Here is a 27,942-nt window from a genome sequence, read left to right as displayed (position 1 = left end):
AAAGCTAACGTTACTGGAAACCGTAATGTTGATGTCGACAACATAATTACAAAGTAATTTAAGATTTTCATTATCGAAATGTTAACTAATTGAAGAATATGGCCCACGACGACCTACGGGTGGAGTGGATCCGAGAGTGCGTCTCAGCCGGGTTCAACATAGCGGACGGTTCCGACTGTTTCCACGAACTATTCGACCGGGGAGATGGAGAGGAAGAGGAGAAGATCACCAGGTTTTTGAACGTTGTCTCTGAGGAAGACTCGACATTATGTCTTCTGTTTTTCAAAACTTTCAGAGAGGAAGAAATTGAAGTTGAAACTCCAGTTGGTAAGTTGGCAAAGTTGTTGTAACGTTAACGTAAACCTCGTTTAGTGCCTCGTATGCTTGATTGAACGTCTACGTTTAGACCAGATTTCAACGGGATTTGCAATACTAACATTGTTCGTCCTCTACATTTTACTAATAATAGTATATCAGCATATATATTTAGAGGCTTACTAAGAAACAACATCCACATTTCTCAGTTGGAAGCCAATATTGCGAATCCCGGTGACATCGGGTCTAAATGCGTTTAATTCACGCGCACAGCTTCAATTACTGATGTTAAAAAACACAAACCAAGCCAGAAATCTATAGTTATGGATTCAGACCCCTACCTGAACAGCCATATCAAGACAATTACAAAATCAGCCTACTATCACCTGAAGAACATATCAAGGATTAGAGGACTTATGTCTCAACAGGATTTGGAAAACCTTGTCAATCTTCAGTAGACTCGACCACTGTAACGGTGCGTTTACAGGTCTCTGTAAAAAGTCAGTCAGAAAGCTGCAGCTGATTCAAAACGCTGCAGCTCGAGTCTTCACTAAGACCAAGAAAGTGGATCACATCACTCCAGTTCTGAGGTCTTTGCACTGGCTTCCTGTCCAACAAAGAATTGACTTTAAAATCCTGCTGTTGGTTTATAAAGCACTGAATGGTTTAGAGACAAAATACATCTCTGATCTGCTGCTACCTTATGAACCATCCCGACCCCTCAGGTCGTCTGGGACCGGTCTACTTTCTGTTCCCAGAGTCACAACTAAACATGGAGAAGCAGTGTTCAGTGTTTCAGAAGGCTGCCGACTTTTCTGTTTGCTGCCGCCTCTAATTGAACCAGATTCAAGGATATTAATCAATTTCCTGCATTTCTGCATTTTACTAGTGTATTCTATTTCTTAAACTGCACTGCAACTTTTATTCTATTTTTAGCTTTTTAATGTTTTAATGAATGTTCTTAACTGTTTTTAAATCTCCTTTTCTTTTGCCTTATGTTTTGATGCTTTTAATGCTTTTATGTGAAACACTTTGAATTGCCTTGTTGTTGAAATGTGCTATACAAATAAACTTGCCTTGCCTTAATCAACGTCTTCAGATAGTCGTTGAAAAAACGTTCAATTTTGAACCAATTTTGAACGTCTTTTTAACGGAGAAATGCTCGCTGGGTAACGTTAATGTGTAGAAAGTGAGCAAAGGCAGGTTTTAGTCTTGTAACATTATATTGAATTGTGTTGGCACGTGGACAATAGGACTGCATCTAAATTACACTGCAACATTTGTAACCACAGAAAGGCGGAGAGACGGAGACTCTTCAGATCCTGACGAGGAGTCCAGGACTCAAAGTGGACCAGAGAAGACCTCAGGCTCAGAGGAGACAAGTGAACAGAGTCCCACATATGTGAGATCACATTTTAACTCCAATTCCTCCTGTAAAGTGCATTCACATTGTGGCTGTGTTTGAAATCATTTATCTGTGTATTGGTGATGGAGAGGGAAAAATGGTTTTGTGTTTTCAAGGTTCAAGTGGTCTATCACATTGAGCTTCATGTGGCAGTAAACGAATACCCACAGAGATTTCTGAAATCCACTGTGTTCTACTTTCTCAGGAACACAAAGGGTGAGAAGACAGATCATTACAATAAAGCATGTTCAAGCCTTTATTGCACGTAAAAGAATATGTGTGTATATATATATATATATATATATATATATACATACATATAACCAAGATATGCCATTTGTGTTTTAAATAGAGACCGTTGTTATACCAGTGGACATGAAAGAGGCCTATAAGCTGATGCCCAGGCTGTTTGACATTGGTATGGATAATGGACAGTCCCTTTCTGTGCTGCAGAACAAACTTGCCCATGTAAGTAAAATGAAAAGTGACAAATAACGAGCAGCAACAGCTAACAGTCTAAAACTTAATACAACAACAAGAGAAAAAACAGTCACCATCAACCATGTATATTTAAAAACATTAGATTTTCTGAATAAAGTAAATGTGATGAATATTTTCCCTCTGTCTCTTGTCAGGTGTATATTCCCTTGATTACTGCCCAGCAGATGAAGATAAGTGGTGCAGGTTATGAAAGCAGGGCAGTTTCTCCTCAGGGGGAAACCAGTGGAGAGGGAGAAGAGAAGAGTCCAGTGAAGTCAAGTGGGCAACTCACGATTCGTGACGAGTTGCTCAATAGATTGTACAAGTATTCGGGCATGGTCCAGACAACTATCCAACGCCTTCAGATACAAGGTTTGATTTATTAGATAGACCAAATACTTTTATTCAGGAATTTATCATTGTTTGACATTCAACAAAACAAGTAAAGATTTGATTGAAATCTGCAGAATAATTAACAACCCGTTGGGATTCCCCCTCATAAACATCAATTTGTTGGGGTCGGTAAATAGAGAAAAAACAAGTCTTTAATATACTGCTCATGCTTGTTTTTATTGCTTAGTTCATAACAAACAGTACAATCTAAAGAGCAGCCTCTCTGTCGCAGGTGAGTCTACACTGCACATCCCTGAGCTAGACCTGGAGCCGGAGGTGGATGTACTGCTATCTAATCCAGAGATGGTAGAGAAGTTGGAGCAGTGTGTGATGAACTGGCAGACTCAGATTACCATTGCTATTGAGTTGCAGCAAAACAAAGAGCCACAGGTTTGTGCTATGTAGAAGAAATCAATCCGAATATACATAGTGATATCCAAGGGCCAATGTGAACCATTCAGTTGTAATGTTCCTCCAGGGCCCTGGCCCTTTAGCAGAGGTAGCTGTTTGGCGGGAGCGTGCATCCATCCTGAGTGGTCTGGGTGAGCAACTCAAGCAGCCAGTAGTCTGCAAGATCTTGGAGGTGATGACCAAAGCAGATGCAGGCATTGTTCAGACCCTGAAAGGAACAGTTGCTGAACTCACTAAATACAGCGCAGAGTCAGATGATAACTTACGCTTCCTCAGCATAATGGAAAGACACTTCATGGTGAGCTGCATTTTTTACAATTCATAATTGCTAAACATTTTTTACAGGACACACTGTTAAGATGTAGTGGTTACTAAAGCACACTTGCCAAGAACATTTTCTAAAAATCAGAATTGTGACTGCAGAATTGTTTTGTCATCCTAACCTTCACTTATGTTACAAATGAACATTGTCTGTTGTAGAATCTGGGTACTGTAGCAAATGTGAATGTGCTCCTGGAGACCATCCCTGATTTGATGACCAGCCTGCAAATTGTGTGGATGATTTCTTGCCACTACAACACAAATGAGCGTATGGTCCCCCTAATGAAGCGCATCGCCTGGCAGCTGTGTCAACGTGTGACTCAAGTAATTGATGTCCACACGCTATTCAAGTATGTGTAGATATATTTCAATTTTACGTCGGAGGCTTAGGACTTAGCAAGAGTTTAAGTTTAACTATATTTTATAATTATCAATATTGGTCAGTAGACAGTCAGAATCCTTTATTTGAATTGGTTGTTTTGGGGTTTCAGTATAGTTTAACAATGTGCTGTGCCTTGGACAGAGAAAAGAGGGAAGTGGCCAAATCCAAGGTGCATGATGCTAAGCAGGTCCTGGACCAGTGGAAGTCATCTTACTTCCAGATTCGTGCTGAACTTGAAGAATCAGGCAGGATTCACCGCTGGGAATTTGACCGTAAGACACTGTTTGAGAGGACTGATCACATGGCTTCCGTCTGCCAGGACTATTACAACATTTTGCAGGTCTGTATACACCAACACCACAAATACTGGCCTCTCACTCTACTAAACATGATAATGTATTAAAAGCAACTCAGGTTTTTGAAAGAGTTCTTCCTAATTTGTGTTGTGCAGATTTTGGAGGAGTTCTATAATAACTTTGGTCCGGAGCTAAAAAATGTGACCGGTGACCCAAAACGCATTGATGAAGTTTTGTGCCGAGTGGATAGTCTGGTTTTGCCTATTGAAGACGTCAGTTTTGATCCTTTCAACATCTGTAAGATGAGTAGTTGGAAAATGATCATGCAAGACTTCAACACTACGGTTCAGGTGAGTTTAGTGTGAATATATAAGTTCTTGTCTATAAAAATTGATTAAAGGGAAAATTCACCACCTTTTATGTGGATGTCCAGTCAGTGCTGCTGGTAAATGTAGTCCACTGAAGAAATAAAAATGAACAATTATGTCCAGTATTGACCCAGAAAGCTTTTTCCCTCTGTTGCGTTGCAGTGTTAGCTGTGCCTATAAGTACCAGGGTGCATTGCACGTGAGCGGCGAGTTCACTACGTCTGATAAATAAACAAAATAAACACACAAAATTATAATGAAGGACAAATTCTTACACCTAAATAGAAAAGTACAACCGTACACCTTCTGAATTGGAGTTTTTCTTCTACACTGAACTAAGACGGGCTTAATTGCCTTGTTTACGCATCCTAAAACTTGCTTCATTCAAATGGACAGAAACAAAATAAAACTCACCAAAACCAATGGTCCTTTTGTCTTCCCACTGTTCTAACAATCAGCAACTCTGTTTTGGTTGAAATGAATCCTTAATTCACTGAGTAGGACGTGATAATCTGCTGGCTCTACACGCTGTATCTCTCTGCTGTGTCAGCTGCCTCACTAAGTGGCTGGCAGCTCTCATTCCTTCTGCAGAGGATTCAAATAGAAAAATAAAAATACAACAACAGACTTTCATGCATAGTAATGCATACATGACTCGCTCTCTTTGGGTTGTCCTGGGCGACAGCATCCAGATGAAATGCCCATGCTGACATTCATTACAGCAGAACGATTCCGTTTCTGTTGGCATCAGAGGGCAATTTGAGCATAGGCCCCACCAGTGGATGATTGCCCTAAGGTTTGTGTGGGTTCCCGTCGGCCATATCCGCTCTGGTGTAGCTGCAGCCTCAAGCGGCCTCTCTCTCTAATATCCCAGTCAGCCAAAGCACTGTAAAATCGTCACTGTAAAAAATCCTCGTCCATAACATCCACTGAACTCACACTTTGAGATGCCAATTTTGCTGTTGGAAACGTGACACTTGCAAAGAGAATCAAAAAGTTTTAGAGCAGCATTGCGCCCCACAGCTACCAAAGCTAGAACATTAATAACCACTGCAGGTGGTTTTCACACTATATGCTTAACCTATAAGGTTTAAAATTGTAGTTCCCTTTAAGCATGGTTGTATCAATGAGCTTGGCATTTTCAAATACAATTGCATCATTTTCTTCATGCTGTAAACCTTAATTATCAAGCTGATTCACTTGTCACATCTGTCTGCTCAGGCTATTGAGGGAGAGGCCATCAACTTCATTGACCAGTCTTTTAAGACACTGAACTCTTCAGCTGCTGCCCTTGACATGCTCCTGAAATTCAAAAACATCCGCTCCAGAGAGGCCATCAACAACCATTTGATGAGAAAGTTTGATGACATCCTTGCTCAGTATTGCAAAGAGGTACTGTACTGTGAAATCTAGAAAAGGTGGTCAGTGATATTTGACTTTGCAGTTAAATTTAAAGTAGAATCAAGTTATGTGATGGTATCAGATCAATATATCTATTGATGAACAGTGGGTGTACAGCAGTGTAGTGGCTAGCACTGTTGCCTCACAGGTTAGATTCCAGGGCTGTACAGCCCTTCTATGTGGAGTTTGCATGTACTCCCAATGTAAGCAGCCTCATGATTCAACACTTTTCTAAAAAGATGTACTTTTGTAGAATGTCCACGTTTTTTTTTGTTGCAGGTTGACAGTGAAAGTGAAATATTTGAGGCAAAGAAGGACAATCCACCACTAAATAGGAATGAGCCTCCTGTGGCAGGAGCCATCAGATGGGCTCAATCTATTTTCCACCGCATCAAACACACCATCCTTCCCTTTCTGAAAGTGCCGGAGATGCTGGAGAGTGAACGGTGCAAAGAGGTGAGTTATTTCACTAAATATAAAACATTTTCGACACCAAAATGTTATTGAAAGCCTATATGTGACTTGCGCTGCATTCTTCTCAGACCAAGGACAAGTTTGTGGAAATGTCAACGCGAATCAAGAACTATGAGGTGAAGAAGTACGAGTACTGGCTGGCTGAGACAGAAAGCAACTTGCCATCGCTAATGAAAAATACCCTGTTGGTCATGATTACCAGTGAAAACCAAATCCCAGCAGAACTGGTATGTATCTCTCTAGTTACATACTCATAAATGCAGATTCAGTCACAATCTCTCAAATTCCCTTCATTTGTTTTGATTTTTCTCATTTTAAGGATGTCCCTCCAACTGAAAACAGGCTACAGATGGGTGTGCGATACATTATGAACTTTGCTCCAGAAATCAAAGAAATCATTTCGGAGACGAAACACCTTGTGTCACTTGGCTACTCTGTGCCTGACCTGGCTCAAAGTGTTGCTTTACAAGAGCACAAATTCATCAGGTAAATATAATCACCAAACCACATAATCACTGATTGATGTAATCTCTGGCCTGACCTGTTTCAACGTTGGTTTTAGATATGTGAATGATCTGAACAACGTTGTCAACTGCTACCACTCTGTAATGGACAGCCTAAGTGAGACACACTTCATTATGCTGGCCCAACAGATCAAAGTGGTCAAAAAAGACATGTATTATGGATGCAAAAGACTCAACTGGAACTCTTTGGGTATGATGTATACAGAGGCTGAAATGCCTGTTTAGTCTGATTTATGCACTCGTGGTGTGATGGAATTAGTATTGTCTGTAAAATTTAAATGAAATAATATATGTTTGGTTTTAGGCATCCTCGACTTCATCAATCAAGGACTTCAGGCTGTTTCTATGTTTGAGTCAGTTGTCAACAAGGTTCAGAAGAATGAGAGGGACATTGAGTCAAAGTTGCAATCCATGGTGATGGCCAACTTACTGAAATATCCAGTCCCAGACAAATCAAACGACTTACCAAGTAAGATATTATTTATTGGATATATTCATTTTAATATAAGACTGAACTTATTTTCATTGACTTTATTGCATGTTTTTTCCAGGGGTCAAGGAGTTCTGTGAACATATGGAACGAGAGCGAACCAAGACTGTGAATTTGCTGAGTAGGAAGTATGCAGAAATTGGACGCCTCATCACTACGACAGAGCAGTTGATCATGGGAACCAGCAGTGGCAAAGCCAAATTTATGGCAGATTATTACGTATACTGGGAACGCAAGGTGCTAGACTCCCTCATAAAGATGGTGCTTCGGTAAATTTCATCATTTTAAAGTTTTTGAAGTTATCAACTTTATGAGCAGTAATAATCACTACTCCTTTAAAATGCAGCACAGTACCTGTTTCAACCACTGTAACATCCCTCTTGTTGACTTTCACATTTAGGAACACCCAGGCCTTCAACGGGGTGCTGAGGGGAAGTATCGCTCTTTTCCAAATTGATGTCATCCTGTCTGCCCCTAAGATTGTGTTGCAGCCCCAAAGCAATGAGATCTACTTGCTGATGATTCAGTGTATCAGAGACTGTGTAGAGAGCACCAAGGTAGGATAATCAGGATTTTCCTATGTACCACTGTATTTAAAAAAAATATTAACAACACTGAAGATGTGACTTGATTCTGCCCATACTGTTGTGTTTCAGCAATTTGTGCGTTGGATGCATGGGACCTGCATTGAGTGCCCTCCCCAACGTGTGGGTGGTGAGGATGAGGTGGTGACATTTAGTTTCTACAGCGATGTGCGGCAGCATCCTCAGATAAATGAGAGCGCCATGACAGTGTCCCAGAACATACAGCGGCTGCTCTTCTCTGTGGATCAGTATCTTGTCCACTGGAAACGCTATGGGCCCCTTTGGGAAAAGAACAAAACCATCATCAATGAAAGGTTTGCTGCAAGAAAACCATCCTGTGTCATGTATGATGATAAGCTGCAGTTCCTTTCTCGTATCAATCAAGAGGTGATGCTGGAGCCTCTGTTTAAGAATGAGAACATCATCCATCTAAACTTGGAGCCTCTGGCTCACACGGTGCAGGAAGCTGCTGAGTCCTGGATCAGTTCACTAGGTAGTCTGCTCAACAAGCCTGCCAAAGTGGATCTCTTCAACTTGAGAGATGAACTCATGGTATTGAATCATGCTACGCTGTGTCATAGTCAATTTCCTTCGATTTTTATGTGTGATTTATACTTACGGCTATTTTATACAACAGCAACTCTCTGGAAAGCTGAAACAAAGCCCAGACACGTTTGATGACCTGAAGTCTGTCCTTGGCACCATATCAGACATCAGGGACATGTCATTAGATGTGGAGATGAGATTCATTGATATTCAGGAAAGATACAGAACAATGGCCATGTACAAAGTGAAGGTACTGTTTGTTTAATGTAAAATTATTTGCCATTTAAAGTATATATTGATACTGTTTCACTTGCTGAATGTCTTGTGTTCTGTTTTCCTTGTGTAGGTCGGAGAGGATGAACTGGAGCTGGTGGCCGACATTGACCGTATGTGGAATGACTTGTTTGCAGAATCCAGACAAGTGGATCGAAGTCTGACAGGTGTCAAAAAATCCTTTACTCAGGTAAGATATCAAACTCACGCAATCTGATTAAACATAAAATGAAAAGTACAGTTTTTGGAAACGTACACTTACATTATCTTCCTATTGTCACCCCTTAACACTCAAAGACTACAAAGGAGAAGATTGAGGAGTTTAAGCAGGAGTTGTCTACCTTTGCTGAAAGTTTCAACATGCATGGTCCTGGAGCTGTGGGAGATGATTTAGAGAAAGGTACTTGTTATGTGCACTTAAACCCTGCCTTCAGTTGTTGTATCCAGAGCAATAATATATGGTGGTACATTTTGAAATGTAGTGGAGGAACCAGTCTCTCTCATTTTTTTCCTTGCAGGACTGACTATTATGGAAACATATGAGGCAGACCTCGCCAAGATAGTGGCAGGACGGCATGAGCTAGCTAATGCTGAGAAGCTCTTGGACCTACCAGTCACTGTGTACCCAGTGGTTGTTAGCATACAGAATGACATGAAGGGCTTGAGACAGATCTATGCTGTCTATAAAGCTCAGAAGGTCGGATGTGGTTGCATATTGGGACACTCACATCATTTTGGTCAACATGGTTTTTCAAGTATTTCAAATGTTTGTCCTTACATCTTATAGGACGCAAAGACAGAGTGGTCTCAGACATTGTGGGTGAATTTAAACATCCAGCTGCTACAGGAGGGGGTCGAGGGTTTCATCAACAGCTTGAAGCAGCTGCCCAAAGATGTGCGGGGGTTACCTGTGGCCTTCTTCCTAGAAGGACGCATGAAGGAGTTCAGAGAGTCCCTGCCTCTTCTGCTGGACCTGAAGAATGAGGCCCTCAGAGACAGGTCAGTCTACAGATTGACACCAGAACCGAATCAGAATAAATCTGACACCCAAAACAAAATGAGACTATAGGAAATATTGAAATTGTATGTTGTCCAGGATATAAATATGATGGTTATGACAACATGTGATTTTATATTTTGGGCCACAGACACTGGAAGGAACTGATGGAAAGGACCGGCTGTAGCTTTGAGATGAACCCTGACAGCTTCACTCTGGAGAACATGTTTGCAATGGAGTTGCACAAATATGCAAACGTCATAGGTGGCATTGTCACCTCTGCTGTAAAAGAGCTCAGTATTGAAAAGGCAAGCGGGATTTATCTCAATTTGGAGTCAGCGATCAGTTGCATCTGATTATCAGTGAAATCACAAATACTTGCGTTTGTATGTGTTTCCAGGGAGTGAAGGAGGTGATTGATACCTGGGAAAACATGAAGTTCAGTGTGCTGCCCTATTTTAAAGGCACCCAGGAACGTGGTTCTATTTTGGGCGCAGTGGACGAGATCCTGCTGAAGGTGGACAACGATGCCATGAAGCTACAGAGCATGGCGGGAAGTCGTTTTGGTGGACCTTTCCTTGGCACCATACAACAATGGGAAAAAGACCTGTCCCTTATCAGTGAGACTATAGAGGTCAGTGAGACCATCTCCCATCACACGAAAGCCAATCCATGACATTTCTGCTGAAAACATATTTCTTGCACAGGTATTGTTGCTAGTACAACGAAAACGGATGTTCCTGGAGAGCATATTCATCGGCGGAGACATTTCCTCGCAGCTACCAGAGGAAGCCAAGAAATTTGATGACATTGACAAAAAGTTTAAAGAAGTGAGTTTGGCAAAAATTCTAGCCTGATTAAAGCAAAGCACTCTGTTACTGCACAACTCACAATCATTTCTTGTTCTTAATTTTTTGTGAAGATAATGAGTGACACAATGAGGGGTCCAAACATTAAGCGGTGTTGCCTGATTCCCAACCGGCTAACAGACCTGCAGGCCCTGAGTGATGGTCTAGAGAGGTGCCAGAAGAGTTTAAATGACTACCTGGACTCAAAGCGGAATGCGTTTCCCCGCTTCTTCTTCATCTCTGATGATGAACTGCTCAGCATTCTGGGGAGTAATGACCCTGCCTGTGTTCAGGAGCACATGATCAAGGTATCATGCTGGTACAGACAAAGTCTGAGGGACAGAAAAGACATAATATATAACATAATATTCTTCAAAGTAGAAATGAGGAGGATCACTGCTTGCTATGTGTGTGAAACATTTTCCTAGATATTTTTCTTTGTTCCACAAGATGTATGACAACATAGCATCTCTGAGGTTTGATGTGGAAAGCAATGGGGAAACAGTAGCTGGAGCCATGGTGTCTGCTGAGGGTGAGGTGATGGAGCTGAAGAAGCCCATCCTGGTGGAGGGCAGGGTGGAGGAGTGGATGACGGTAATACTACTGGAGATGAGGAGGACTAATAAACGTATCACCAAGGATGCAATCTTCTACTACTGTAAAGACATGAGCAGGTGTGTGTAAATATTGTAATATGTGTGTGAGCAATTTTGCCAGTGTCCGTGTGTGCAAATGAGCCGTAGTAAATTTGTCATTCCCTTTTCTCATAGGGTGGATTGGATGTTGCTGTACCAGGGCATGGTGGTGCTGGCAGCAAATCAAGTGTGGTGGACCTGGGAGGTAGAGGATATCTTTAAAAATGTGAAGAAAGGAGAGAAGAACGCACTGAAGAACTATGCTAAGAAAATGCACCGGCAGATTGATGAGCTGGTAACACGCATTACACAACCCATGAAGAAAAATGACAGACAAAAGATAAACACTGTGCTTATCATCGATGTCCATGCAAGAGACATTGTAGACAACTTTGTAAACAACAGGTAAACTTAACCTTTGTCAGTTTTAAAATTGTTCAAAGATATGACAATGTAACTCTTGTGTTTGAACTTAAATACTTAAATAACTTTAATAAAATAAAATAAAAATAAAAAAATGTAATTCTCTTTCCAGTATAATGGATGCACAAGAGTTTGAGTGGGAAAGCCAACTCAGGTTCTACTGGGTCCGGGAACATGACAACCTATTTGTGCACCAGTGCAGTGCTACGTTCTCTTACGGCTATGAGTACATGGGGTTGAACGGTCGATTGGTTATAACCCCACTGACAGACCGTATCTACCTCACCCTCACACAGGTTTGAGAAGCTTTGCACATTTTTTACTCATCCACACTCAAGCAGAAACGTATGAATTTTTCTGTCAGTTTGTTTTGACAACATGATGCCTGTATGTTGGTGTGATGTGGTACAGGCTCTCTCCATGCACCTGGGTGGAGCTCCTGCTGGACCAGCTGGTACAGGAAAGACAGAGTCCACCAAGGATCTGGCCAAGGCTTTAGGCCTGCTCTGTGTGGTTACTAACTGCGGTGAGGCCATGGACTACACGGTAAGAAGCCGACACTTCAGGAGCCAACAGCTACTGAAAAATATCGTTGTGCCACAAACCTGTTCTGTAACCTTTAAGTTCCAAGGGGCCTATTTAAAAAGTCTCTTATTGAGAATAGTCACAGCTGATGTAATAAAGGCTTATACATCATAATTCACCTCTAAGACATTACTGTGTCATCAGGCATGTCTGCTGTTTATGGTATGTTCATGCACTTCTATGCACATGTTAGTAAAAATACAGTGTATAGGATACACAACTGTATACACATTGTTTCTTGCAGCCAACGTGCTCACTTCCATGAGTCTCAAAAGTGATGGCCAAAAGTTCTCGTAATCATTTGTTTGGTCTGTTGCGTGCAAACTTCACTCTGTTTAGTAGCCAGTCTCTGTTCTTCATTTGTCACTAGCTTTTTTTTTTGCTTGAATCTCTTTCTCTCTGTGCACAGGCTGTGGGTAAGATCCTCTCCGGCCTTGCCCAGTGTGGAGCGTGGGGCTGCTTTGATGAGTTCAATCGAATTGATGCCTCAGTGTTGTCAGTTATCTCCTCCCAAATCCAGACAATCCGCAATGCTCTCATTCTGCACCTTAAAAGGTTCCATGTAAGTCTGTTGTAGTTATGCAGAACCAGTAATTAATACGTTGAAAATAATTCCAGTTTTCAAATTAATTAAGTTTATTTCTCTCATGATAGATTCGGTTGATTGCTTGCTTCTTTAGCCTAAACACAGAACAGTTAATGACCATTATCCCCCCTAAACCTGCTTCTTTTCACTATGAACATCAGTTTGAAGGGCAAGAGATCAGCCTGGACAGCAGCATGGGGATTTTCATCACCATGAACCCAGGGTATGCAGGTCGCACAGAGCTGCCAGAATCAGTCAAAACCCTCTTCAGGCCTGTGGTGGTCATTGTGCCTGACCTGCAGCAGATTTGTGAGATCATACTCTTCTCTCAGGGCTTCCTAATGGGCACGGTGAGGGACACACTCACACAAAGCACAAATTACATTGCTGCTATTTAGCTGATGCTCTCATCCTGAGCAATGTATAATGAACACCATTTATATATAATGTAATATATATAATATATATTATATTACTAAAATGTACAAGATGTATTAGTTATTTCAGGTAATTTAGAAATGCAAGGATCATTTATAGTGAATTACTTGGAACATTTTCTGAGATTTTTTTAAGCATAGAAAAACATAGAAATTGTTTTGGGTAAACATTGAAAAAATCCCAAACTGCAGTTTTTGCAGCTACACATTTAAATTTTTTATTAAGGATTTCATCTTTACAATTGTATTCAATGCAGGTGCTGGCAAAGAAGATGACAGTACTGTATAAGCTGGCACGGGAGCAGCTGTCAAAGCAGTCTCATTATGACTTTGGCCTGCGGGCTCTGAAGTCTGTCCTGGTGATGGCAGGAGAGCTGAAGAGAGGCTCACCAGACCTCACTGAGGTAGAGACAAAACAACAGTTTTCCTGTTTCGTAGTCATATGGTAAATAGAAAACATCTCATGTTTGCTTACATTCAATATTGAATAAGGGACTTATTTATTTGTGATCCCTCAAGTATAGATTGAAGCTTGATTGCTGTTGGGAACTTGTTTAAGATGAGGTATTTTTAGTGTCTACCTAGTATCTTGTATCAAGCAATGTTGCAGATGCCACAGAGAATATGAGAAAGCAATACTTTTGGTATTATAGTAATTACTACTTACAGGTTTTACTGCTTTTTGTCAGTTTATTTGAAGTAAGGGCAGCAGTCTGGCTTAAAAACTGACTCTATTAAAATCACCATCACAATACAACACTTTAAAAAAAAAGAAGTTATTTCCGTCTTTTCTCTCCACAGGATGTGGTGTTGATGCGTGCTCTGAGGGACATGAATCTGCCAAAATTTGTATTTGAGGACGTGCCCTTGTTCCTCGGGCTGATCTCGGATCTGTTCCCTGGGCTAGACTGCCCTCGTGTTCGCTATCCCAACTTCAATGATGCTGTGGAAGAGATCCTGGAAGAGAACAAATATGTCATGCTGCCTAACCAGGTGTCTCATCTGAGGCTTTCCTACACAACTTAAGGATTGTTGAGTTACTATAGCAAAGATGTAGTTACACCATGAGTGTTTGGATGTTGACATATCCCTTTCTTTATGCTGTCTGTGGTTTCAGGTGGATAAAGTGGTGCAGATGTATGAGACGATGATGACTAGACACACTATTATGGTTGTGGGCCCAACAGGTGGAGGGAAATCAGTTGTGATCAGTACATTATGTCAAGCTCAGACCAAGTCAGTTTATATCACTTAAGTTTACAGCACCTTCCTGATCTTTTGTGTGAACAATAGTAATCTTTGTTTTATCTCATCATCAGATTGGGTTTTCAAACCAAGGTGTATCCCCTAAACCCTAAAGCCATGAGTGTCATTGAACTTTACGGTGTTCTTGACCCAAACACTCGAGACTGGACTGATGGGATCTTATCCAACATCTTCCGTGACATCAACAAGCCTACTGACAAAATGGGGCGGAGGTAAAAAAAACAACCAGAAAATCATTCCGTTGATTAAGATGTGCAATATGCCAGTGATGTCATTCATTCATTCATACTACATGAACTTTGGCTCTCAGGTACATCCTGTTCGATGGGGATGTAGATGCTCTGTGGGTCGAGAATATGAACTCAGTGATGGATGACAACAAGCTCCTCACTCTAGCCAATGGAGAACGGATCCGTTTACAGAGTCATTGTGCCCTGCTGTTTGAGGTTTGTCTGAATTTCAAGATGGCTGTCGGCAGAATACATTTCCCTTCACCTGGAAAGCAACTTTCAGAGCAATAATGTAAGGAAACTTCACCATCACAGGTTGGAGATCTGCAGTATGCTTCCCCTGCTGCTGTTTCCCGCTGTGGGATGGTTTTTGTTGACCCCAAAAACCTGAGATATACTCCATATTGGCAGAGATGGGTGAACAACAGACCTGATGGGGTATGAGAAAAAAACATAAACACTATATCATAACTGTACTTGTTACTAATTTGATAATATCTCAACACTGTTTTTGTTTTTCTAGGAACAAAAAGTGCTCAATAAACTGTTTGAGAAATATGTGCCCAGCTCCATTGACATGATTGTAGATGGTATTGTTGATGGCAAACAGGGCCAGAAACTGAAAACGGTTGTCCCTCAGACAGATCTAAACATGGTAGGTGAATCCCATCTATCTCTAATGTACTCCAGTACCACTTTTGTTGTTTTCATGCATGAAGATTAGTATAGTCCCAATTAAGACTACTTGGATGAACCAGGCATGTGTTGGTTTTGCATTCAGGTGACTCAGCTGTGCTTGACACTGGATGCGCTGCTTGAGAGTGAAAGCAGCAGTGCTGAGGTCCTGGAGTGTTACTTCCTGGAAGCACTGTTCTGCTCACTGGGGGCCACATTGCTGGAGAGCGGTAGGATGAAGTTTGACGAGTTCATCAAAAGCCTTTCCGGCTTAACTACAGTGCATGATGAGAAAGCCCTGGCTGGACCTGGTGAGATCCCAGGTAAAATTAAAGGATTTGTACTTTCTATGAAATTAGCATGCATTGTCTAGATTATGCATTTTTTTCTATTTACCCACCGTTTGTGGGTGAGATTGTTCATCATTGCAGACACTTGGTTTTATGTTGAAATAATTAATGTCATGAAAACAAACCCAGTTTTGCTTTTAGACAATTTAATTCTCCAGACTGTTTGTCTGCATCCAAACAGGATACCTCCCGACTCTGTATGATTTTCATTTTGATGGAACACAAGAGAAGTGGGTTCCCTGGAGTTCTCTGGTCACCAAATATATCCACAACCCTGAGATGAAGTTTGCTGATATTTTAGGTAAAGGTCAATTCTGTGAGTTGTGAGGCAGTGATGAATATTGATTTAAACTTTTTGGCCCTCCTGAGTTCCTTCTTCCGCTTTGATTTTCTTTATCCTCCATCTTTGCTTTAGTGCCAACTGTCGACACTACGAGAGCCAGCTGGATCCTGGAACAGATGGTGAAGATAAAGAGGCCAGTGCTTCTGGTCGGAGAGTCTGGCACGTCCAAGACTGCTACCATTCATAACTTCCTGAAGAACCTCAATGCCGATACAAGGGTAAGTTTACCACACACATTTGTTATGTCACTTGAGATGAGATTCTTTACATTTGTTCCCTTCTGTTTCTAGAATACTCTGATCATCAACTTCTCATCCAGAACAACTTCAATGGACCTGCAGAGGATCTTGGAGGCCAATGTGGAGAAAAGGTCCAAAGAGACTTATGGGCCTACTATGGGGAAAAGACTACTGGTCTTTATTGATGACATGAATATGCCAAAGGTACCTACTCCAAACTCTCAACGACTTCTCCTATCTCCTTCACTGTGACAGAGCTTGTATGTTTAATATTATTGCAATATACTATATGCTCGTCCAGGTGGATCATTACGGCACACAGCAGCCCATCGCACTTCTGAAGCTGTTATTGGACCGAGGAGGCATCTATGACAGAGGGAAGGATCTTAACTACAAAATCCTCAAGGACCTCGGGTTTATTGCTGCCATGGGAAAGGCAGGAGGTGGGAGGAACGAGGTAGATCCCCGCTTCATCTCCATCTTCAGTGTCTTCAGCCTCCCCTTCCCTGCAGTGGACTCCCTCCACCTTATCTATGCTTCCATTATCAAAGGTCACACCACAGTGAGTATCTCTTTCCCACATAAATCGATACATATCAGAAACTCCATCATCCATATAACTCATTTACTCATTTAATAAACTTGGTCAAATATTTTAGGCATTTGAAGATGCCATACAGAAGGTTTGTGATAAAGTCACCTTCTGCACACTGGAACTGTTCAACTACATCATCAAAGATTTGCCACCCACCCCCTCCAAGTTCCACTACATCTTTAACCTGAGGGACCTGTCAAGAGTCTACAATGGACTGACCCTCACCAAACCTGACAGGTCTGGTCTGGCACATTCACTCCATTAACACATTAACAAAGACTTTGTTTATGTTTTTAAATGTATTTGCTTTGCCTGATTATGCTCTTGTAGGTTTTTGACGGTCACCCAATTTGTGCGAGTCTGGAGAAATGAGTGCCTGAGAATCTTCCATGACCGACTTATTGATGAAACTGACAAAGCCGTGGTAATAATTATTAACAATAGCGGTTATAATTTACTGTATATTCTCCTTTGTATTGACTGCAGGGGCAAATACAATATGTTTATTGTTTTTCCAACTGTAATTACAAATGTATGATCATCTGCTATATACTGAATAGTTTTGTAGTGTTGTGTTTCACCGTTAAAAAGTACCCAATGTGTTTGACCACCAGCTCCAAGGCCACTTAAAGAACCTGATTGAGGAGCATTTCAAGTCTGACATGGAGGCAGTCATGAGGGACCCAATTCTTTTTGGAGACTACAGGACGGCCCTCAGTGAGATGGAACCAAGGGTCTATGAGGACATACAGGACTACGATGTGTCAAAAGCCCTGTTTCAGGTATTGCCAAGTTATTAACTGTGTTATTAATCGCAATAGGTGGTCTCAGTCTAATTTGTATTTGGGAATGTTAAAGTATAATAATACGACACATTGTTACAATTATTTACTCTCACATACTGAGAGACCACTGTGTTTTTGCATTCTGCAGGAAATTCTAGAGGAATACAATGAGAACAAGTCGGGGATGAACCTAGTACTGTTTGATGATGTTCTGGAACATCTGACCCGTGTGCACCGCGTCATCCGCATTGATCGTGGCCATGCACTGCTCGCCGGTGTGGGGGGCTCTGGCAAGCGGTCCCTCACCAAGCTCGCTGCCTTCGCTGCCGGCTGTGAGGTTGTAAAACACAAGAACTACGATGGGTGTGGTGAAGGGCAGTTCATTCTCAATGATGAACAAATGTCAATGTTTCTTTTCTTTAGGCTTACAGTTAAAGGTTAATATCATATATGCTACAATTACACTTAAGGCAGAGCTAATAGACTTTTTTATCAAAATGTACTACTATACACCACATGTGTCATGCCAAGCAATGGGGAGATGTATATACGACACAAGACATTTAGAATGTTTCCATTTACTGCCATAACAATGAGGAATCTCACAAGATGATTTGTAATAAGTAATAGGTGACACTGTCTTCCAATGTGGAAACAGGAGTCTTATAACTTAAAATCTACTAAAGGAAGAATTAAAATGGAAAATGAGGTTTAGAGAGTTTAAGCAGCATTGAACTATACCTTCATATTTTGAAAAAGGGGTTCTTAACTCTGATGTCTGTGGTGTAAAACATCACACATAGAGAAATGTTTGCAAAGAACTCTCCATCATTGAGTAATGCAATCTGCTTTTTCCAGATGTTCGAAATAACACTTAGCAGAGGATACCGTGAGTCAAACTTCCGTGATGACCTGAAAGCCCTGTACTTGAAGCTTGGCATTGAAAATAAGAAGATAGTGTTCCTCTTTACTGATGCCCATGTAGCTGAGGAAGGCTTCTTGGAACTCATTAACAACATGCTCACCTCAGGTTGGATGTCACACTAACCTCCTGGCACACACTACATTTATTTTTCTTAAAGGCCACAGCTGTAGTACTGATCATGCTCTCTCTAGGGATTGTTCCTGCATTGTTCCCTGATGATGAGAAGGAGTCAGTTCTCAACCAGCTTCGCGATGAAGCTCTTACGATGGGAGCAGGTCCCTCGAAGGAGAGTGTGTGGCAGTACTTTGTCAACAAGAGCGCCAACAACCTACACATTGTATTAGGCATGTCTCCAGTAGGTGACACCCTCAGGACACGCTGCAGGAACTTCCCAGGTGAAAAGCGGTGTTAGGCTTCACTTGATTTTGTTATCATTTCTGGTTTTCTTTCACTAACTGTACTTTTCTCTCAGGACTGATGAACAACACTGTGATAGACTGGTTCTTGCCATGGCCTCCACAGGCATTACTTGCAGTCGCTCAGTCTTTCCTAGGTATGTAAATACACACATTTATATTTTTTTTAAATGCATATGTTATGAAAAATGTATTTTCAGACAGCCATTTAAGGGATTTTCTTTACTGTATTTAACTATAATGACACCTGCAGTAGTATATTATCCCTAAATCTAGATTTTCTTCTTTGTCTTTTTTTTTCAACAGGTGAAAGTTCAATGATTCCTACGGCACACTCTGCAGCAGTGATAGCTCAAGTGTGCATGGTCCATAGCTCTGTGGGTGACTACAGCAAGCTATTCCAGCAGAAACTTAGACGTTGCAACTATGTTACTCCAAAGAACTACTTGGACTTCATCAGCACCTATTCTAACCTATTGGAGGAAAAGGATCAATGTATTCTGGGTGAGAAGATGGAACACACTATGAAGTCTGTACCTCTGTGTGAAGGGTTAGACTGGTGCCACAGGGCTACTGTGCATTGATTATTTGAAAGTTTTACTAACTTGTTCTCTCTTGTTCCAGCTCAGTGCAAGCATCTAGAGGGAGGTTTGGACAAACTGAAGGAGGCTAGTGAGCAGCTGGCTGAGCTGAATGTCAAGCTAGCAGAGCAGAAGGTGGTCCTTGCTGATAAGTCCACAGCCTGTGAGGCCCTGCTGAATGAGATTGGCACAAACACGACTGTAGGTCAGTGAGTACCTGCATCTCTTAACTCGGGGTTATGATAAACACAGTGTACTGTAAGCTTTCAAAACGAAACACAACATTTACAACACAACCTATCAATAACGTTTTCTTTCCTAGCTGAGGAGAAAAAGACTCTGGCAGAAGACAAAGCCAAAGAGATTGAAGAGCAGAACAAAGTAATAGCTGTGGAGAAGAAAGAAGCTGAAAGTTCTCTGGCTGAGGGCCTGCCGGCTTTAGAGGCAGCCCGCGGTGCCCTGCAAGACCTGGAGAAATCTGATGTCGCAGAGATCCGGTAAACACTTCCCTACTCAGAGCGTTGTTTTCATTCTGTTGTTGAATAAGCTAACGATGATTCATCAGAATGAATGTGTAAACAGGGACTAAACCTCTGTAAATAAAATGTTCTGTATTTGGTGTTGTTTAATATTCTACAATGTTTAATCGGGCACTGATTCATTTGCATACCTGACCAAAAACCAAACTTTTGTCATCTGTTAATCAAAACTCTCACTCTATCTGTATTTTTTGGCTGGTTCGTTGTGCAGATCTTTTGCCAAGCCACCCAAACCGGTGCAGGTGGTTTGTGAGTGCATCCTGGTGATTCGTGGCTACAAGGAGATCAATTGGCAGTCAGCCAAGGGGATGATGTCAGAGGCTACCTTCCTGCGCTCGCTGATGGAAATGGACCTTGATTCCATAAATGTTAACCAGGTCAGGACTGTCAAAGGTAAGTGGGCTTCATGATCTATGAATAACATGAATAATGATAATACCCATATACTGTATATGATAGTGGCATTTCCAATTGCCAAGTATGCTACAGTTGTTTTCTTTGCAAATGGTTAGGCTTCGTAAAGAACCTCCAGACCAGCTTCGAGGAGATGCAAGCCATAAGTAAAGCCGGTTCAGGAATGCTCAAGTTTGTCGAAGCTATCTTGGGTTACTGTGAGATTGCAAGGGCGATAAAACCCAAGAGAGAGAAGGTAATTTAAAGTTTGTACATGCTAACATCGTGCTCTATAAGTACGAACACAGATTGAACAGGCTTATTTCCAATTTGTTTTCAGGTTGCATGCCTAGAGAAGAACTTCTTTCAGAGTAAGAAGGAGCTGGAACACATTCAGAGTGAGCTTAACGATCTCCAGAAGGAGTTGCTCGCTCTTGGAGAGAAGTACCAAGCTGCTATTGAGGAGAAACGGCTGCTACAGGACGAGGCTGAGCTCATGGAGAGGAGGCTGATAGTTGCTGAGAAAATCTCTGGCTTGAGCTCTGAGAATGAACGGTGAGTGACAACACTTAACCTAACCCAACCAACCTTGCTTAGAGTTACTTATTTGATTCTTTTTAATCACCTTTTCTTCATTCACCTATTTCTTTTTACTACCCACTCAGATGGACACAAGATTTGGAGGAGTTGAAGCAGCGTCGAGTGCGTCTCCTGGGTGACTGCCTGATATCTGCTGCTTTCCTGAGCTATGTAGGGGCCTTCAGTTGGGACTTCAGGAATGAAATGGTATACCAAGTATGGGTTAAGGATGTGCAGGATAGAGGCATCCCCTTGAGCCAGCCTTTCAGATTGGAAAGTCTTCTGACTGATGAGGTAGAAATCAGCAGGTGAGAAGGAGTGTGTTCTCACTACAGATTATACAAGTTTCACCTTGACAAGACAATACACAACATGATTTTGTCCAGTCAAATGATAGGAATTAGGTGTTGTGGTAGTAGGCTAGGTGCTTGTTGCACTTATGTGGATTTGTCTTTGTTTTGGCTGCACACCGACTACTGTATAGACGCTAACAATGTGTCAAATAAACCCTATGTGATAGATGGGGCTCAGAGGGCTTGCCTCCAGATGAACTCTCAGTGCAGAATGGAATCCTCACAAGCAGGGGGAACCGTTTTCCCATATGTATTGACCCACAACAGCAAGCACTCAAGTGGATTAAGAAGAAGGAAGAAAACAATAACCTCAAGGTACAAAACCTTGCTGTGAGAGACCGCTGCTATAGTAGCTTACACCCATAAATAACGCAACATATTAGTATCGGCTAGAAGGGGCCTGCCTATTAACAAGCTAAACAAGTTATAATAGGCTATCTAACGTTATATGTTACTAAGAAAGCATACAAGTACACACAGTCAAATACAGTCAACCACCAACACAACAGCCCCCACAACTACTAAACGTTAAAAATTGGATTTGTTTTTTGCTCACCATTGATGGAACCTCTTTAGAAGGAAAGTGTTACCTGGTTTATAACGTGGGCTATGTCCTGCAGCGTATGCTGGGTGGAGTTTGCTATCGCTGGGGTGCTCAGTCTTCTACATGGGTGCTCAGGCCCGGAGGCACCCACGGAATCGGCAGCTATGCTTTGTACAGAGTTACAACCTGCTGACATTGTCATCATCATTTTCTTCCCCAGATCTCATCTTTCAATGATCCAGACTACCTGAAGCAGCTAGAAATGGCCATTAAATATGGCTTCCCATTCCTTTTTCAAGATGTGGACGAGTACATTGATCCTGTGATTGACAATGTACTGGAGAAGAACGTAAAAGGAGCAGAGGGCAGACAGGTCCTCATGCTGGGTGACAAGGAGGTGGACTATCATCCCAACTTTAAACTGTACCTCAACTCTAAACTTGCTAACCCCAAATACTCCCCATCAGTGTTCGGAAAAGCCATGGTCGTTAATTACACTGGTAAGATTGTTTGGCATGCCAACCATGGTATTGTCTGTAACATTTGAACAGCGTGTTATGAATGCTTTGTTTGTCTGTGTCCATTCATTGTATCTGTATTACGTGTAGTGACTCTTACGGGTCTGGAGGACCAGCTGCTGAGCGTTATCATGGGCTTTGAGAAGAAGGCGCTGGAGGAGCAGCGTGAGCATTTGATTCAAGAGACAAGCGAAAATAAGAAGCTGCTGAAGAAACTCGGGGACACCTTGCTCAGAGAGCTGGCCACATCGACGGGCAACATGCTGGATGACACAGAGCTGATTTCCACATTGGAGGAGACAAAGTCAAAAGCCAGTGAGGTCAGTTTGGCTACAGCCAGCATCAGTGAACTCATGGAGTAAAAGCATTTTCACTGAAGTCATTGATCCTAGTTTTTAATTTATTTGATGTTGTGATCATCAGGTATTTGAGAAACTACAGTTGGCCAAGAAGACATCTGTGGACATTGATAAACTCAGAGACGGCTACCGTCCTGCTGCCAAGCGCGGCGCTATCCTGTTCTTCGTACTGACAGAAATGGCTCTGGTGAACAGCATGTACCAATACTCGCTAGCCTCCTACCTGGAAGTGTTTGACTTTTCACTGAGCAGATCTCTGTTTGACTCTGTCCTGCTCAAAAGACTGAACAACATCATGGACACTCTGACGTACAGTGTTTATAACCATGGCTGCACAGGTAAAATAATACATTGAATAATGGAATGGATGGAAAAGGAACGATATCTTAAGATAAAACGTAGTATTTATGATTACTTTCTGGTTATTATAACCTGAACTGACTGTGTATCCTTAGGTCTGTTTGAGAGACACAAGCTGCTCTTTTCCTTTATCATGACCATCAAGATTGAGCAGGCGGAGGGGAGGTCACCTCAGGAGGAGTTGGAGTTCTTTATCAAGGGTGAGATATCCAGAGAAGTATAACTCATCTAAAATGTTTAAGTAGATGTTAAGTAGGTGTTCAAAGCTCTTCTTCTCTTTCCACCTCACGTGTAAAGGTAATCTATCCCTGGAAAAGAGCACTTGTAAAAAGCCCTGTGACTGGCTTGCAGACCAGGGCTGGGAGGACATAGTGAAACTAGCAGAGCTCTTTCCTGAGCAGTTTGGCTCTCTGCCGGATGATGTGGAGAAAAATCCCACTGACTGGAAGTCTGTAAGTGACCACAGTGACAGGAATCACTATCAGCATTTTACATAATCGGTTGAGAGTTTAACTCTGATTCTTTTTCTCCTTAGTGGTGTGACTTAGATGGACCAGAACAGGCTCAATTCCCCATGAAATATGAGGAGACCCTGTCGGCCTTTCAGAAGCTGCTGTTGCTGCGCTGCTTCCGTGTTGATAGAATCTACAGAGCTGTGACTGACTACATCACTGTCACCATGGGCGAGAAGTGAGACTGTTTCTGTTGCAATATTGCAAATAAAGATGTATAGTATATACTGTATAATGTATGCACAGTATATACACCACTGTGGTGCTGCTTAAGTTGACTAAACACAATTATTTGACAATGTTTATAGAAGATGTAAATATTTACACAGAGAGAAACAAAGCCCTGAGTTTCTATGTGTTTTCTTGTGTTTCTGCTCAGATATGTGCAGCCCCCTGTGGTCAGCTTTAATGCAATCTATGAAAAGAGCACACCGTCCTCCCCCATTGTCTTCATCTTGAGTCCCGGCTCTGATCCAACCGCTGACCTCATGAAACTTGCCGAGAGGGCAGGCTTTGGAGACAGCAAGTTCAAGTTCCAGTTCCTTGCTATGGGTCAAGGCCAAGAGACGGTACTGAAGAATTCTCTTCCATATCACAGCTGCGAAGCTTTAAGTGTGGTCACGTGGAACAGGAAGTAGTCACACTAAGTAAGAATAAAAAGTTAGGACATTGAGAGTAACTGTCTTCTGAACCTGTGATAAAGGTGGCACTGCAGTTGCTGGAGAGGGCGAGGTCCCGTGGTCAGTGGTTGATGCTACAGAACTGCCACCTGACGGTAAAGTGGCTGAAGGAACTGGAGAAGTCCTTAGAGAAGACCACCAACACCAACCCCAAATTCCGCTTGTGGGTCACCACCAACCCCATTAAGGATTTCCCCATTGGCCTACTGCAAAAGTCTCTGAAGGTGAAACACTTTTTCTCTTTTCCTTCAGAAGTATTTTTTGTAGGGTTTCTAAGATCCAGTATACAAGGATTAGCCACATTCAATGATTGTGGAAGAGACCGTTTTTCTTTTGTGAAGAAAAAGCAAGTCTTGAAACCTTAATATGAGACCAAATGGCTTGTTGAGACTGGTGTTTTTATGGTTAACATTTTACAATACTAACTACAACAATAATAGAGACAGAATTTTGAAATTGTATTAATATTGTGTGCAGGTAGTGACAGAGCTTCCCAATGGTCTCAAGCTGAACATAAGAGCCACATACTCCCACATCTCCCAGAAGACCTTGGATGCATGCCCTCACCCTGCCTTCAGCAGCCTGGTATATGTGCTGGCCTTCTTCCATGCTGTGGTGCAAGAGAGACGCAAGTACGGCAAGATTGGCTGGAACGTCCCCTGTGACTTCAATGAGTCTGACTTCTTCGTAAGTGGCACGGGAGTCATTTTCACTATCTTTCAGTAATTTTATTCGATTTTTAGTCTCCATTTAAGTTATATTTCAATGAACTTTTCAACGGTTTAAACTATGATACTTCAACAGGTGTGCATGGAGATCCTGAAGACCTACCTGACCAAAGCTCACAACCAAGGAGAAAGCGATATTCCCTGGGGACGTCTTAAATACCTTATTGGGGAGGTTAGGCTAAATTAATTGTGTTTTAATAGATTATCTATTATGTTGCTGGCTGATGCTGTGCATTAAGCATGTCTGTATAATGTTCTGTAGGTGATGTATGGTGGGCGAGCCATAGACAGCTTTGACCGCAGGATCCTGACTGTCTACATGAATGAGTACCTTGGAGACTTCCTCTTCTACACCTTTCAGCAATTCCACTTCTTCAGCAACAAGGACGTATATTACAAGCTCCCACCAGCTGGGCCCAAGAAAGTATATGTTGGTCAGTCAATATTTGAATTGCTTTACATTCTCTTACTTACTAAAAAACAAAAAATTGCAATAGCTGCAATTATGGACATGCATCCTTCACATTTGAATGCATTCACACACACACAACCTCATGAACACTTGGCCTCCATGCCAAATTGCAGCCTCCCAGGGCGAAACTGTGGCTGCCAAAGGACGGGACATTTTGCTGACCGACCGACAGAGCGAGATATAGAGCTGCTGATCGCTGCTAAAAAAGTAAATTTTTACCTTGCTATCTGTTACAGATGAGATTGAGATGCTGCCACTGGTGAACACAGCAGAGGTATTGGGTCTTCATTCCAATGCAGAGATAGGATACTACACACAGGCAGCTAAAGACATGTGGACTCACCTAATAGACCTGCAGCCTCAGACAGGTATGATTTGGCATCTTTCATCTATCTTGCCTCTTAATTGATTTCAACGGAATAAATTGTAACGTTGCTTGCCCGCCTCCACATTGAGTTTGAGTACAGAAGAGCATTCCTTGAAGTAATATTTACTTTTTTTCCCAAAGGAGAAGCTGTTCCATACTGTTGAAGGGTGTTTACTCTCTTTGCCACCATGCTGCCATGTGTTTCCTCTCTCATGGCCTTTTAACTCTCTCATATGCCTCAGGTGAATCTGGTGGAAGCATCAGTAGGGATGAGTTTGTCAGCCAGGTGGCCCAGGACATTCAGAACAAGCTGCCCAAGTTATTCGACATGGACGTGATCTGTAAAAAGTTTGGGACTGACATTTCCCCGACCTCAGTGGTGCTGCTTCAAGAACTGGAGCGCTTCAACAAGCTAGTGGTCCGCATGCAGCACTCTCTGGCTGAGCTGCAGAGGGTGAGAAGGAAGGGCAGAGGACAACAAGATACAGATAGGTGTCGCGTCTTTGCGCTTCACACAGGTTTATATTTGTTCTGATTCTCTTGTGTCCCCTAGGCCTTGGCTGGTGAGGTGGGAATGAGCAGTGAGTTGGATGAGGTTTCTCAGGCACTTTTTAATGGTCACATCCCTGCCATTTGGAAGAAGTTGGCACCTGACACTCTTAAGTCCCTCGGCAACTGGATGAACCATTTCAAGAGGCGTTATGAACAGTATAGCTACTGGGTGAGGACGGACACACTCCATCACAGATCACCTCTTATATGTCGCCCTTTGTGTTCTGGCATTAAAAAGTAGGGAAAGCATCTTTATGTCTGATGTATCTGTGTATCTTGTGTCTACCAGGTGGATGAGGGAGAGCCTAAGGTTATGTGGCTATCAGGACTCCATATCCCAGAATCCTACCTGAATGCCGTGGTCCAGGCTGCATGCAGGAAAAATGGTTGGCCTCTAGATCTTTCCACACTGTACACACAGGTGACCCAGTACCGCAGTGAGGATGAAGTCAGTGACAGACCTGGACAGGGTAATGAAATAACATTCCCCATTTGCAGCATAATCAGTAATTAGTTATGAAGACTGATAGTATTTTCCCCTGCAGGCTGCTTTGTGTCCGGCCTGTATCTGGAGGGGGCGGACTGGGACACGGAGAAGGGCTGCCTGGTGAAGAGTAAACCAAAGGTTCTGGTTGTTGAACTACCCATTCTCAAAGTCATCCCCATAGAGGCACACCGCCTGAGGCTACAGGTGATGACCACAGGAACTACAGGTCTCCAAACATATAATGACTTACTTCACTATTTCAATGTTTATTTCCTGTCATGTGTGTTTTGTACCACAGAATTCGATACGGACACCAGTGTACACCACGTCTCGGCGTAGGAATGCAATGGGTGTGGGGTTGGTGTTTGTGGCAGACCTGAGCACCACTATGCACATCTCCCACTGGGTGCTCCAGGGAGTCTGTTTATGCCTCAACGATGACTAAAGACAGCCCTCAGACTAACCGAGCTGGTTAGCTTTCACACAATCTGTTCCAACATGTTGATTGATAACATTGATTTCTGCTTTTTTAGAGAGATAAACTTTTAGTGCCCCTGATTAATGGGTACATAACAGGAAGCCAAATAAGTTATGATGAAAGACAGCACAAGGAAACTAGATTCTTGGCTCATTATCTACTCCATAACTTTCATTATTTTCCCACTAGATGGCAGCACACAACAGTACTGAACTCTTCACTCTGGGCAGTAGCTCCACGGATTTATCTTTGGTGTTACAGTGGGCAAAAGTACCATCAAGCTATCTGTCAGGCCTAAAAGTGTACTGCTTTTATTTTGATGAATAAACGTTTGCCATTCAGTTCAATATTTAAGAACTCAGTTTATTCCTAAAAAGGACAGTAGATGCTGAATATTTCTGGTGAGGTTGTAAAAAGAACATAATCTGCTCCATACAGTGGA

The 27,942-nt window shown here is 42.1% G+C and overlaps 1 protein-coding gene across 1 annotated transcript; it reads left to right on the top strand.

The window, feature by feature from the left end:
* Positions 1–98: 98 nt before the first annotated feature.
* On the top strand, positions 99–27,842 carry dnah10 (dynein axonemal heavy chain 10). The gene is made up of 78 exons (XM_068704081.1): positions 99–327; positions 1,608–1,717; positions 1,837–1,936; positions 2,073–2,188; positions 2,356–2,572; positions 2,826–2,983; positions 3,072–3,302; positions 3,485–3,675; positions 3,849–4,047; positions 4,159–4,353; positions 5,593–5,763; positions 6,052–6,228; positions 6,315–6,473; positions 6,566–6,732; positions 6,809–6,960; positions 7,075–7,239; positions 7,322–7,529; positions 7,661–7,817; positions 7,917–8,396; positions 8,482–8,640; positions 8,737–8,853; positions 8,961–9,063; positions 9,182–9,360; positions 9,451–9,662; positions 9,812–9,968; positions 10,061–10,294; positions 10,368–10,490; positions 10,583–10,816; positions 10,959–11,182; positions 11,279–11,548; positions 11,679–11,862; positions 11,978–12,112; positions 12,561–12,713; positions 12,899–13,087; positions 13,432–13,578; positions 13,976–14,167; positions 14,292–14,410; positions 14,494–14,652; positions 14,751–14,886; positions 14,986–15,108; positions 15,194–15,325; positions 15,452–15,668; positions 15,877–15,996; positions 16,111–16,256; positions 16,329–16,481; positions 16,579–16,839; positions 16,937–17,109; positions 17,203–17,296; positions 17,487–17,654; positions 17,806–17,994; positions 18,516–18,687; positions 18,774–18,977; positions 19,055–19,135; positions 19,305–19,502; positions 19,623–19,784; positions 19,902–20,076; positions 20,330–20,511; positions 20,631–20,767; positions 20,852–21,066; positions 21,177–21,398; positions 21,611–21,758; positions 22,208–22,487; positions 22,596–22,825; positions 22,929–23,202; positions 23,320–23,424; positions 23,522–23,676; positions 23,760–23,914; positions 24,116–24,305; positions 24,440–24,640; positions 24,894–25,103; positions 25,221–25,316; positions 25,407–25,578; positions 25,853–25,984; positions 26,226–26,437; positions 26,537–26,704; positions 26,825–27,005; positions 27,081–27,226; positions 27,321–27,842. Exons 1-78 carry the CDS (start codon positions 99–101, stop codon positions 27,465–27,467), a joined length of 13,734 nt encoding a protein of 4,577 aa, XP_068560182.1. The 3' UTR covers positions 27,468–27,842.
* Positions 27,843–27,942: the final 100 nt, after the last annotated feature.

The sequence above is a fragment of the Cebidichthys violaceus genome, unplaced genomic scaffold, assembly GCF_023349555.1.
Source record: "Cebidichthys violaceus isolate CVI_PGR_0920_01 unplaced genomic scaffold, fCebVio1.0.p SCAF_9, whole genome shotgun sequence".
Lineage (NCBI taxonomy): Eukaryota > Metazoa > Chordata > Actinopteri > Perciformes > Stichaeidae > Cebidichthys > Cebidichthys violaceus.
This window is presented reverse-complemented; position numbering and strand designations above follow the sequence as displayed.

Coding starts and splice junctions, on each gene's coding strand:
- dnah10 (XM_068704081.1), top strand. CDS start 99: ATGGCCCACGACGACCTACGGGTGGAGTGGATCCGAGAGTGCGTCTCA. Junction 21,067..21,176: donor TTGAGCTCTGAGAATGAACG/GTGAGTGACAAC, acceptor CTACCCACTCAG/ATGGACACAAGATTTGGAGG. Junction 27,006..27,080: donor CAGTGACAGACCTGGACAGG/GTAATGAAATAA, acceptor TTTCCCCTGCAG/GCTGCTTTGTGTCCGGCCTG.